Raw genomic sequence first — 13,556 nt, 5'->3', positions numbered from 1 at the left:
AACAGCATTGTTCTTGTTAGCCCTAGTTTCATGAATGTGATGAGGAAATACATAAGATGAGACTATTGCTATTGACACAAGCTTGCGCGCTCAGTTAACATACTTGGACTAGCAAGATTTATACTTTATTATTCTCATTTTGTGAATGAAAATGCTAACTTGGGTGACATTTCAATGGTTGCTGCAGTGTAACCTTCCCAAGTCAAGTCATGGCTGCTAACATTAGCCTAATATCGGATTGCATGCAGGAATGGCTTCCATACAGTAGGTTAGGGTTAGGGTTACTAGACAGAGGATGTGATAGTGATGAATGGACGTTTTTTTGATGATGATGTAACTATTGTAGAGTGCTAACTAGAGTAACACAGATAAAAACATGTTTTAATACATTCCTCATACTTTTGTTCTTCAGATACATTAGCCGCAAATTTCATTACCAGAAAACAATATGCCACAACAGGTGCAGGGGTGTACCTTTCTCACCACAACAATACTAGCTTACTACCAGATGTTCTTCAAAGTGTCAATTCTTCTTTATGTCTAGGCCCATAAAAGTAATAAGGAATTTAGTCTTGTTTTGCTCAGTTGATGAATTGTGCTTACTAGTGTTAAATAACCTGTATTATGTTTTGTTTGGGTCCATGTCTGCTTTCATGTTTCAGGTTGTGTAGCAGTGTTGGTATTCATTTATTTGATTAAATTTTTTTTATTGATATTATGTATGTATTATGTTATTTGGCACTTCAAACTGTAAATTAAACTGGTGTTTTTCTCTACTAACTCCCTGATGCATGTCATACCCAATACTTTTTTTGTGATCTAAAAAATTCAGACTATCACAATTACATTTGTCACTTTTGCCAGATTCAACAAAACAAGCTTATAAAATTATCTTCAAAAAAAAAAATCAAAGGGAGGTCTAATTAGCATTTCCTCCCAAGAGACTTCCCAGAAGCCATCACCCAGGCGGACGCTCAGCTCACATCAGCCAAGCGCACACAGAGTGCAGCTAGCATCTCTAAGAACCACAGACCTCTGGGTGGTCTTACTGTCTGTCAGTCGGCAAATCTGTCCCAACCAAGCAGACCTGACTCCCATCCAACTTCTGACGGACCCGCTTGTTTAACACTGGGAGGCTGATATGTGTTTAACTGCAGCGACACCCCGCAGGCTCTTCAGGCAGTTTATGACACTGTATGTGTGTGTGTGTGTGTGTGTGTGTATGAGAGACTTTGGGCCTGCTACCCCCTTTTCCGCTCCGTCACAAATACTGTCTGCTAATGACTACCAGCTCTGTAAGACCTGAGGCAGGAGGGGTTAAAGCCCACCAATTGAGCGAATAATGAGTTGAATTAGGAGATTTAGGGATGAGGTGGAAGGAGAAGAGGACGGGTGGTACTGAATGAAAACCAGAGGTGCTTACCGCAAAGCTGCGGTGCATAGAGACTGTGCATTGGAGTGTAATGGGGGACACAGCAAGCAAAGCAGTGGTGAGAAAGCAGTGTGAAAGGCACAGCGCCGTAAGAGAAAACACTCTAATATTCCCATAATGCTCTCACAAACATATTATAGATGTAATATGCATTTGGGTTGCTGTCATGAGAAGTAATCCAGAGAAAAAAAAAGTAGAGACAGGCCCAAAGATATTATTACTGGAACAGATGTCATCACTGAGAGGAAATAACTTCTTAATCAGAATATTCACTTCTCCTTCCAGCAAGAGATGATGCTGCTGAGAATAGCATTTCCATTCAGATTCAGTTTTTTTGCCCCTTTAAAAAGTATTTAGCATAATATTTGTTGGTTGGGCTTTGGACTGATGAGTTTGGACCATTAAAGGGAAAATGTGCATCTCAGTGTTTATCCGTTTTGAGGAGGCCAGGCGATGGTTTGATGAAGTTTATTTCCTGGAACCTCCATAGAGGCCCCCTTAATAATAAAAATTTCATTCCAGTTTGCTTTCGGAAAAAATGGCAGGTGTGACTAACATTTCCATTCAGATTGAGTTGTTGGCTACTTATTAGCTTTATCTTGCATAATATTCTCCTTTACTTTGTTACATGCTGATTAGTTTGGGCAGTTAAAATGAAAACTTCTCAGCAGATTGAGCTGTTTTGAGTTGGCCTGCAAAGCCTTGACGAAGTTTATTTTTTCTTGGAACAATTTGTAGTACCCCTCTTCAGTAATGGTGCTTTTAAAAGTGTATTCTTTTTTTATATATATAAACACAGGAAGATGCATTGTCATCCACAATTTCCAGTAAATTTCACCCAAAATAGCCTCTTGGGTAGTATTTTTTCCATTTCTGGTTTTCTTTGATTGCATACATGTACAAATGAAGCAATATTTGGTTCCTGTGGCCACGTAGTTGCCTCGGCCCAGCCTGCCCCCCGTTCCTCTCTCAAGCCAAGCCCTATTCAAGTTTATACACAATGCATAACATTGTTCAAAAGACAAGGCATTCTGAAGTACTCTGGGAGTCTTTGAACATCATGAAACAAGTCATTAACTCGGTTAACTTGGACGGCTGAACGTAAACTCTCAGAGAAGACTGATTCATGGCGAAATGAAGGAATAGATGACAGGTTTCTGTTCACTACTGTAGCTAATGAAAAATATCAAATGCACTGATGAAAATAAAAATGAGTGTTAAAAAGAACTGCTGCTCCATTTTAGCAAGCGTCAGCAAATCCTTTTCATTCTTATTTCATTCTTCTTATTGCTTGGGCGGCTTAGTTTTAAACTCATCATTAGTGGGGGCTGCAGGGGGCTGCGTTTGTGGGGGTATGAAATACAACTCAGGAAATCCAGTTGGAGTGAGAGATTTATGCATTTAAAGGCTTATCAGACACCTAAAGTGCAGTTTGTAATACTCCCAGACAGGATTTTACAACACAATCTGCAAGTGTTTTATCTTTTGTGGAAATGATCTCGAGCAGAAACACATCATTCACATTGTAAATTAATCCACCAGGAATGTACGCCTGCATGTATGTGATTGGCCAACACAGCGCCTTGTTGGATGACATCACTTTGCGTTGCAGCAAACGTTGAGCCCGGTTAGATTTTTTTCACTGGAGCCCCATGTGTTGGCACCCCTGCTGCTTCGATGCGCTGGTCCCATTCAAATGAGCGAGGGGTGGGGGGTGGGGGGGGGCTGTGTTTTTCACCCTTACACTGCAGAGTTATATAGCAGGGAGGCAGGCAGACAAGCTATTTTGAGGGGAGACGTGGAGAGACATCGGTGTGTCTCAGCAGGTATAATTATCCCACAGTGGAAGAGTCACAGCATGAGCTGATTGTCTTCAGTCAGAGAAGACAAGCTGCGTGGAAAAAACGCTTCTGCAGGAAGACCTCGACCCTCCAGCTCATCACCGACACTTATGCTCTATTGTTTATTGAGGGAGTCCAACTGACAGACATGCATGCACACACACTCACACACACACACACGCTCACACACTGCTTGACCCAACCCCTTGCGGCAGGTTAAACACCAAGATTGTTCTGGCCTGCCACACCTCATCAGAGTTGAAGCTCACTAGAGAAGCATTGGAAGTACGTGTGTGTGTGTGTGTGTGTGTGTGTGTGTGTGTGTGTGTGTGTGTGTGTTTGTGTGTGGTTTGTGTGCTTGCTTGTGTAACTGATTGTCCAGAGGTAGCCTATCAGATGAGCTATTTTATTTTACTCATTTACACAAAAGTTGATTTCAGGTCTGCCACATGGTTCTTGATTGACACACTCTCTCTCAGATCTACTTTCTCTCTTATTTAAAACACAACTGTGTCTTGATTCAGTTTTGTCTAGGTAGTTCCTTGAAAATCGCCAATTTTAAGAAAAACATCTTTTACCCAACAGTTGCAACCACTAAACCACAGACTCCCCTGGAGCCAAAGATACTCTATCTTGACTAGTTTAATGAGAGAGGCCAGTCATAGGGACAAGCTCATACAAATATACTGGTTTATTCAGCGGCTAAAATTATACAAATCCCTAAGCTATCACAGAACTAAGAGCCGTGTTTATGTAATAGAAATGAATAACAGGGCAAACATAACAAACAAAAAAATAAAAAAAAAGCCCATCTATTGCTACACACATTGCTGAATTTTCTCTGTAAAATATCAATGCAACCATTGAAGCCCTACCACTCATTTTATGTTGAAACAGAACTGTGAGCAGCTTAAATCAGTGTTTGGTCAGTGATATTTTTAGTATGAAAGAGTCTTAATTTACCCAGAATACACAGCAAATCAGTTCGTCTTCATGCAATCATACTGTGGTTGCACAAAAACGGACTAGTCTAATACAAGTTAGTTCAGACAGATGCAAAAGTCATTTTCTTTGTTCTCCGTGAGTTATCCCACATATTGAGGCAGGCGATATAACCTGGCTGATACATGTTCATTCTTTTTACTCCAACGCTCACACTGCTCTGCTTTACTTGATGTCTGCAGTCGAACAGCCTCCACCCCTCCCAAGTCTGTTCCAGCATTAGCATTAGGTGAGTTGTGAGTCTGTGCCTAAGCTGTCTCAGATTTGTCCCACCGCCAAACAGAATGCATATCATGTTGAAAGAAAGTGCCCTGACTTCCAGTAAATACAATCAGTGTCACAACAAAGAGGGGAAAGAGCCATGAGCAAGCGAAGAGTTGTTGCAGGACTTGAGAAACCCAGTGAATTTTCTTTTCCCCCTATTTCTTTTACTCAACACAGTACAGGGAAACAGATTTATTTTGCCTTTATTTGATAGCTGACAGTGGGGGGAGTGAGAGGGGTATGACATGAAGCAGAGGTCCCAGGTCGGAATCAAACTGCAGACCCTACAGTTTTGTGGTATTCACCTTAACCACAAAGTAACCATTACAATATAAAGTGTATATGTGTATATGTCAATACACATATACATAGGCATACAGTAGATCATTCCACTGCTTACTTTTGGACCGTTTTCTACAATGCTTTTCTATATATTACCTTTTGAAATGGTGAAAAAGTAAGTATTAGTCACAATGGGACTCATTCCAGGGGCAAGCTCTTTGTTTTCAGTGTGTGCTGGGTAAAGTAGGACTGCAGCTTCCAGTTGCTCTAATCTTGTGGGACGAGAGAGAGAGAGCTGGCTGAATTTCCGTGTGAATTACTGTCACTCCCCACGCACTTATTAGAAACCCCAGACCCTGTGGCTTTACAGACCTTTAATTGATTGGCTCGGAGGACTGCTTGGCCCAGATACAATGTTTGTGTGTGTGTGTGTGTGTTTTTTTGTGTGAGTGTGTGTGTGTTAGTAGTGAGGTGGAGAGAAATGCTTTGGAAATAAAAAACAGTCCTTTTTTTTTTTTTTTTTTTTTGAATTCACAAATTTTTAATTCACTTCAACACTGAATGAACTGAGATTTCATTGGAACTGCGTTTGAGTCTAACCCTGATTCCTGTCATACAGAAAAGCACAATAATATCATACGGAGTGATCGACGTAATAATTAAAAAGGCAGGTCATCTGTTTGAGTGTAGCAGCCGATCAAGACGGTCAAACAAGAGACTATCCGCTCTCAGATATTGTTTTGAACACATATTTGCACACAACTGCACCAGACATTGAACAAAAACCCCCTCCCCCCCAAAAAAACAGTTTGAATTCTTTTTAAATACTCTTGTGATTAGATTTGCCTGGCACAATGAAATGAACTGATTTCACTGAGTTGTCCAAAAAAGACACAAAAACAAAACAAACAAAAAAAAATAAAAAAACAGCACTCTTCTGGTACTCCAAACTGGCTCAAACACTTAAACGTCGGCAAAAATAAAAAATAGATGTATATCAATAACAATTTATCCCATTTTTTTGGGTATTTACAGACATTAAAAGTGAAGAATAGAGTCAAACCTGCCACATTTCTGTAATGGCTCAAAAAAGTAGATTGTCATCAACTGCAGCAAAAGAAAAAGCACAGTTTTGCTTTCTTATTTTACTATTTCTCTTTTCACCAAATCTTATTTACTACTTTTGGGAAACAGAACTATAAAAATAATACAACATAACAGGACTTTTCTTTAACCCAATAACACTCAGTAACTGCTTCTTTTTTTATTTTTCTTTCACTCTCCACTCCTTGTCTCTTCCTCTTCTTTTAGGGCAGAACGCTCTTAATGTCCCTTGTTATCCAAATAACCGCCCTGTTCCGAAAACCAATATTTAAAACCATGGAAATAAAAACTAAAAATAGCACGCAATGACAGCAATTCTAACCATAATAACAACAATAATAACAATAATGATAATAATAATCATGGATAAAGATAGCAATAAATAGGGTTGGTGAAGTTTAAGTGCGGGTAGGTGTGGTGAAACACAAGACCGTGGGCACCAATTAGAGAGGAAAAAGGGGGGAGAGTGAGATGGAGAGGGAGAGTGGAAGGGATGGACTACCGCACATAAAGTGACTGATTGTTTGGTTGCTGAATCTCCGCTCTGTCCTTCCTTTCTTGACATTTTTCTCACCACACAGACGCGAGCGGGAGCCAAGAAGGGTTCAGAGTCGTGGGTACACAGGCCCGAGTGTCCCTCCACGCCACATCCTCCTGATGTCAGTCCTCTTGCAAAACTGTCCACTGCTCTCCTCTCGTGAGTCATTTTTCAAAACCTCACTGCTTTTTTGTGAACCTCGAGAGGAGGGAGACCAAGTGGCAGGAGGCAAGAGCGAAAAACTCATCCACAAAATATCTTTGTGAACTATAAGTGCTAGATAGGACTGGTAGTGATTCTGGAGTGTGACGGTGAGGCGAGGGCAGGATGTGGGGTGGTCATTTCTTTTCCCCACAAACTGAAAAATGAAGATGAATGGCGACCGCCGTCCATCCGAGTTCTCAGGCAGGCAACAGCATTAGCAACATCAGTGTGTGTCCTGAGGTTTTATAGGATTGTAGAGGTCTCAGAAGGCCCCAGGAAGCTGTCCATAAATGTCATTCGGCGGGTAGAATTCAACCCAGCATGTATGTCCTATGTGACTGTGCTCAGATTTAAGAGACAGAGGAGGAGAACATTTATTCTGGAGTGCCTTTTCTGGAGATTGGCTGTTTAGGAGAGAGCCCCACGATAATTTTGGTCATAAAGATTTTTGTGTCCATTTGTGTGTTGAAGGCATGAGCAGCAACTTTTTAATGAGAGTTTGTGACTGGCTTATTTGAATTGTCCTGTTGGGGAAAAAAAAAACAACCTTCATTCACATTTACACGATCACTGCTGTGTCACAGCACACTGCCAACCTGCTGTCTTCTGCTGAGGTACATTTACAGCTGTCACTCTAAAACACAGGTTTTCACAGATGTTTGTCTGAGACTGATGAGATTGTCATGAGAAAGAGTGTGTGGTTATTTCACTACATGTGGTTATTTCAGTATGTGTGGTCATGTACAGTATTTCAGCCCAAAGTTTTCTTGATTAATCTGTTCCTATGTAGACATTTATCTCTCACAGTTTCTATGTGGCCGAACTCCATTTATCAATTCATTATCAGTTCTTCATTTCATTATCATAGACCCTTTCTGTATCTTATATCGTCTCCTTCTCCCTTTTTCTCGGTCCTCTCCTCTCTGTTTGTCAGTCTCTACCTCTGGTAGTCAGCCTGCTCTCTGGGACTGGATGAGGAGCTCCCTGTAGCCAGGGGGCCTCCAGGCCGGCCATGCCCCTTGTCCTTGCTCTCCTCCTGAGCCATGTTGGTCCCTGAGGACAACTGGCTGGAGTTAGAACCAGATGAGGCCTGAGGCTGGTTCCCACCATTCCCATCTGTGGACTGGTAGATCTCCTCAGCTCCATCCTCACTGGACTCTGGGTCCTCTGAGCCAGAAAGCAACTCCTCTTCCCGGTATTCACTGACGTCCACACCTCCGCTGGCGGCAGCCCCCTCACTCAGTTCCTTGAGGCGGCCGTGGTGCTTGACGTGGTAGCGCTGGTTCTGGAAGAACTTGATGATGGTGTGCTTGGGCAGGTCAAGCTGTGCCGACAAGGTGTGGATGGCCTCTTGGTCAGGATAAAGGCCGACGTCCTGGATGAAGCTCTGCAGGATACCCAAGGCCTCCAGGGAAATCTAAAATGCAGGAAGGATAGATGGTGAGTACAGATACATACATACCTTCTGTAACAGAATACAGAAGGATCACTTTATAGGTCCTAGTAGAAGAACAAAAGGGACTGTACCTTAGTGCGTGATCGTGGCTTCTTGTTGCTTCCAGCACTGCCAACATTGCCTGATTGACATCCGCCTGCTCCCACATTCTGTGACCCCTCGTCGTTCGCAGGGGCAGGTAGCGGCTCCTCGCGCATCGGAGACAGGCGGTGCTCCTTCATTGGAGCCGGGGGTGGCCTGTGGAGTGCCTGCCGTGAAAGACAAAAGAGCTGATTAATGGGGCACAGTGACCCCTGATCAAGATTGCAGCCAGGAACCACCCAAAGCTGCACAATGTTTATTTCATATATTTTTTCCTGTTTTATGTTCATTTATCTATACATTATTTTATATCAAGAATAAAATGGTATGTCTGACTCTTAAGTATATTCTGTACCTGACAGTAACCTTGTATGACGCAACACATCCTTATAAAACAACCAGTAACCTGTCCCCCCTTCCAGCACACAGTAGCCAGGGCTGCAGGGTGAAGCGAGGGTGAGAACAAGTGTTTCACAGCTCACAGAGTGTCACGGTCTATTAAGCAGCTCTGAGGCTGGCATTCAAACTGCTATGTGTCCAGTATACCTTTGACCTAATGTGTGTAAGATTAGCTCTAGTGAAACGCCAACCACCTGTCTGCCGGGAAGTCTCTCATTTACAAATTTATGACACCCTAACTATTTAACCAGCCCATTCAAAAACTTAGAGGGACAGATTGGAGAGCAAGAGGGAGGACAAATGTAATCATCGTCAGTCAGTAATTAGATTAGTTTTATAACAGCTGCAGTGGTTGTACTTTGATAGTGGAAGGAAAAATGTTAAATATGAGATAGCATAGTTGATAAAAGGCAAGTTATTTATACACTACACTACCCTGCATTAAAACATCTACAAGATAATGAATATACATAGTAATAAAAATCATATAATACATCCCCAAATGTAATAATGGAAAATCAGTAATGGAAACATTTTCAGCCATGATTCCCAAGAGTTTAGAGTTGGCACAGTACAGATCTTCTACATGATTATTTCAGATCTAATTCATAGAAACAAAAAAAATCAGCTGTGTTTTGCTTATTTTGAACTTTCAGAACAGTAAACAAACCCTTAGTCACAAACAGTCTGGAACAATCTCATATAAACCATTTAGTGCTTTACGAGAAAATAATTTAATTTAAAAATCGATGCCGTGATTTGAGAATGACCAAAAGCCACAACAATTGTTTTATGTTTAACTTTATTCCCTTTTAGTACATCTAATCACTAAACACCCACTACTAGGTTAATAGGAACCAAAACAAAAATACAGCCCGACTGAACTTTACTTTTGTGTCACGCAACTTTTGTTTAGGGATTAACAGAGAGTAGTATATACTGATGTGACATGCAAAGGGTCTAGATTCAGAATGCAGGAACAAGAGCTCTTTCCCAGGACATTCTTTTTAACCTCACACATTATACTTCTTATAAAGGGATGCAATGGTACCAGTTGGTCAATATCTATACACAAGGCTAATTGGCTAATTGAATGAATTATAAGAAAGTGTTTTTAAGTACTTGACTGTAGTACTGTATCTTATTGTACCATGGAAGCCTCTTTTTGTCTTTGAGAAACCGATTCTTATCAATTTTATTATTATTAATTTCTAAGAACTACAAAACCAACAAAACAAGATACACAATGACCTTGGTGATGAAAGGAATGGTCAATCAGTACCTGTCCCTACTCTCTCATTTAACATGCTTTCAGGCATCTGAAGGTCTAGATGAGCTCTCTCTCTCTTTTTCTACCGCTCCTTGCAAAATATGATTTCATGAGTAATTGTTATCCGACTATAAGTAATATGTTTTCTGGGTTCTTTTCTTCCACAGTGTATATTGAGCCAGTGGGAACAAGAAGAATTAAAGGCTCAACAATTGATCCTTGGGGAACTAAACTCATTTTTCTATGCTCGGCTATGTAATTATTACACAAAGTAGTAGAAACCTTTCAAAAACCTAAATCAAGTTGACCAACGATTCATTGTTTTATCAATAGGACTGTGGTTGTCTTTCACTGTCTTTCATTTATATTAGCTCTTACTGATTGATTTTCATATTATTTTAGGTGTATTTTAAAAACCGGCTTCAAATCCAACTAAAAGTCTTGTTAAAAAAATAATAAAATTACCCTATACCACTACTTTGATCCACACTGAAATTCTCAGTAGTGGATGAATTCTACTGGCTTTGGTCAACCTTTGACATTTCCTCTCTAGCGCTACCATGAGACTCATTTCTAAAAGGTTTCACGTCATCCTGAGTGGAAATTATTTCCTCTTCTTCACTGGACGAACCAAAGAACAGACGGACTGAGCGAAAAAAAAAGAAAAAAGAGCAAATGGGATTAGAAGGTGTAGAAATAGGCGTAGGAGAAAATGATTATAAATAGAGACAATGAGGGTGGGTGTGGAAATGTGTTTATTATTCTGATGGGTGGAGCTCTCACTGACAGAGAGGGATCCTCTTGGCGGTCGGAGGCAGTGTGAGGGCTATTTGACAGCAGTGTGTAGGGCAGGATGAAGTGTTGGGAGGGAAAGTGATGACTTTGGTTGTTTGTCAGAAGGTAGTGGCTGTTGTGAGAGCGTTGTGGTCGTGTCCCGCCCGCTCGCTTTAAGAGCAGGGAGGGGCCTCCCCACTGGAATGCCCAGCTATAAATCTGTGGCGCATTAAAATTAAAGGACCCACATAAAGATAATAGTCATTCGCTTTTCTCTCCCTCTCTTCAATAATAACAGGGTATTACTTAAATAATATTGAGGGCAGGCCAGACCATGAAATTGCTCCAATTTCATTCGCAGGGGCTTTATTTCCAGGGGGGGTGGGGGGGGGATGACCAATTTACAGGAATTCGGTAGGTTTTAAGGTTTTCCTTTTTTTGTCATTTTTCTCTTTCCCTTCCCCCGTTTTCTCTTACTTTCACGCAAAGTGACGGTTTTAGATATTGAGAAAAGCCTTTAAGAATGCTGGAAAACCAACAACAGAGAGAGAGAGAGAGAGAGAGAGAGAGAGAGAGAGAGTGAGAAGCATAGGCCAGAAAAAAAATATATCTATCCCTGCCCTAATGAGGACCACACAGCCACAAACATTCAGCTTTACAAACTTACTGAGACACTTAATAACTAAATTGAGGGTAAATCATGGACGGGATTGCGAAACCTACCCTCTCCACTCCCCCTACCTCTACCCCCCCACCCCCCCACCACCCTCCCCCATCCACAGACCTTCATCATTTCTGAGCTTATTTGGGCTGACAGCAAGGACTCTTGGATCAATCGCCACACACACATACACACAGTGATGGCGGGGCCTGGTCTCCCTCATGCACTAATGATGATGTTAGAGAGCAGAGCCAAACACAGGGCTGGTTGGCTCCTTCAAAGTTCATCTCGCAGGACTTCTTGTCTCTCTCTCTCTCTTCTCCTTCCCACTCTTTCTTCTTCTCGCTCTCCTCTTTTATATCTTCCATTTCTTCCCCCTTCAGTGTCTTTCCCTACTGTTCTCTATACTACCCTGATATACTTTCTCTCCACCCCCCACCCGCCTTCATCTCTCCTCAGGTCTAATGCATCAGGACACTAATGAAGTGGGCCCCTGCCAAGCCAACATGACTCCGCGTCCAAATCAGCCCCAAACTGGTGGATGCCAGGACTCTCCCCAACCTCCCCCCTACCTCCTCCCTGTGTTCTCCACCTCCACTACCCTCCATCCTATTCTTATTTCCCTCACTCCTCCTCCATGCTGTCCCATCTATTGTAACTCCTTACTCTTTTTACAACCCACAGCCGTTTACTCGAAACCTTTACAGAGCTGTGAGTGGAATGACATTAGATATAATCAGCATCTTCTTAGGGAGGCAACTCAACAACATGTGAGGACTTAACATCCAGGTGAAATATCAGTAAAAACTGTGATTAGTCATAGAGAGTAGACTTATCTTGGGTACACCTCTGGGACAGTTGCCTTTTGGACAGAGATACAGGCAAAGAGGGTGCAACCATAACCCTAACCCTAACCCTAACCCCCTAACTATATGACACTATAGGTCAAAGTGATTTATATGGCTGTTCACCTCAGTGGTTAAGGGTTGGTAACTTGGTTAAGGTTAGGGTGGTGTGGGTTAAGATGGCGGTTTGGGTTGGAAAAGCACTTGGTCAAAACATGAGTCTGACCTTAACCGAGGTCAGAGAAAGATCACGGTTAAAAGAAGAAGTATATTTGCGTACGATCAGGGAAAGATCGTGGTCTTGGTTAAAATAAAACAACGCTGACTGTTTGGATGAAACAGAATAGTGGTCTCACATTTCAAAGTCACTGGCTTTATTGACCCCACTGTTATTTTTCTGATGTGGACAGTCTCCATTGGATGCTTACCTGTGCTGTATAAAAGGAGTACTGTGCTTAATTTTCACCTATATTCTACTCCTTCAAAGTCTTCAATGTAATTTGCTTCTGAATAAATTGATCTTACAGTTTATTTTTAACTCACATCCATCTATTTATGTCATCCGAGGCTTTCACCTTCATCTCTCCCTTCCCATCTGTCACCCCTCCCAGTCCTGACCGTTACACTTTAGAAGAAGCTGAATGTCACTTCAGCGCAACACAATACAGCTCTGCTCTCCCCAAAAACCGCAAGCGCTGGAGCCCCGCGGCCAGACCGGCTCTTCTCATGCCTTGATTCAATATTCCTGAAAAACGTCTCTTTCTCTCTCTCTCTCTCTCTCCCCCACCCTTCCTTTCTTCTCTCCGTCTCACTCTTTCCCTTTCTCTCCCCTATACTTGCTCTCTCTCTCTCGCTCTCCTGGCAACGTTGTGAGTGCACTGCAGTAAAATGAAAAAAGTTTTCTTTTAAACGTAAATCAAGGCAAATTACGGTGCAGGACTATGAAAGAATTATAGAACATAAAATATTCATCTTCTCCTTAATGAGCTCTGGTCCTCTAGGGCCGCTAACTCTCTCTCTCTCTCTCTTTCCCTGTGTGTGTTGGTATGTGTGTTTTGGGTGGGGGGGGGGGGGGGGGGGGGGGCGGCAATGTGTGACCACCAGAGACACCATTAACACCGAGATAAATATGTAATGTAGGAAAAATCACTTTTCTCTTAGTTTTGTGCATGACTTCACCTTTCCTGTTAATCAGTATGTATTTTTTCTCTTTCTGGTTCTCTCTCTCTCTCTCTCTCTCTCTCTCTCTCTCTCTCTCTCTCTTGGTCTGTCTCTCGCTCTCTCTCTCTCTGTCTGACTGTCTTTCTCTCACTCTTGTTTCTTACATTTGAATAAGTGTGTGTGGTTTATTTCATGAGGACTGGATTTAGGCTAAAGGAGTAGATGACTCACTACAGTTTCCT

General features: G+C 41.9%; 1 protein-coding gene across 3 annotated transcripts in view; it reads right to left on the bottom strand.

The window, feature by feature from the left end:
- Positions 1 to 5,333: 5,333 nt before the first annotated feature.
- Positions 5,334 to 13,556, bottom strand: part of satb2 (SATB homeobox 2) — a 46,613-nt gene continuing 38,390 nt past the window's right edge. For 2 of the 3 annotated variants that reach the window (XM_053328518.1, XM_053328520.1), the window contains exons 13-14: positions 8,195 to 8,392; positions 5,334 to 8,084 (exon numbers count right to left, since the gene is read on the bottom strand). In XM_053328518.1, the coding sequence (XP_053184493.1) occupies positions 7,605 to 8,084; positions 8,195 to 8,392 (678 nt within the window). In that variant the 3' untranslated portion in view covers positions 5,334 to 7,604. The remainder of the gene's footprint in view (positions 8,085 to 8,194; positions 8,393 to 13,556) is intronic. The other variant, XM_053328519.1, reaches the window with a different exon arrangement.

This window comes from Scomber japonicus, chromosome 11, assembly GCF_027409825.1.
Source record: "Scomber japonicus isolate fScoJap1 chromosome 11, fScoJap1.pri, whole genome shotgun sequence".
Lineage (NCBI taxonomy): Eukaryota > Metazoa > Chordata > Actinopteri > Scombriformes > Scombridae > Scomber > Scomber japonicus.
The sequence above is the reverse complement of the archived record's forward strand: the minus strand, read 5'-3'. Positions and strand labels throughout refer to the sequence as shown.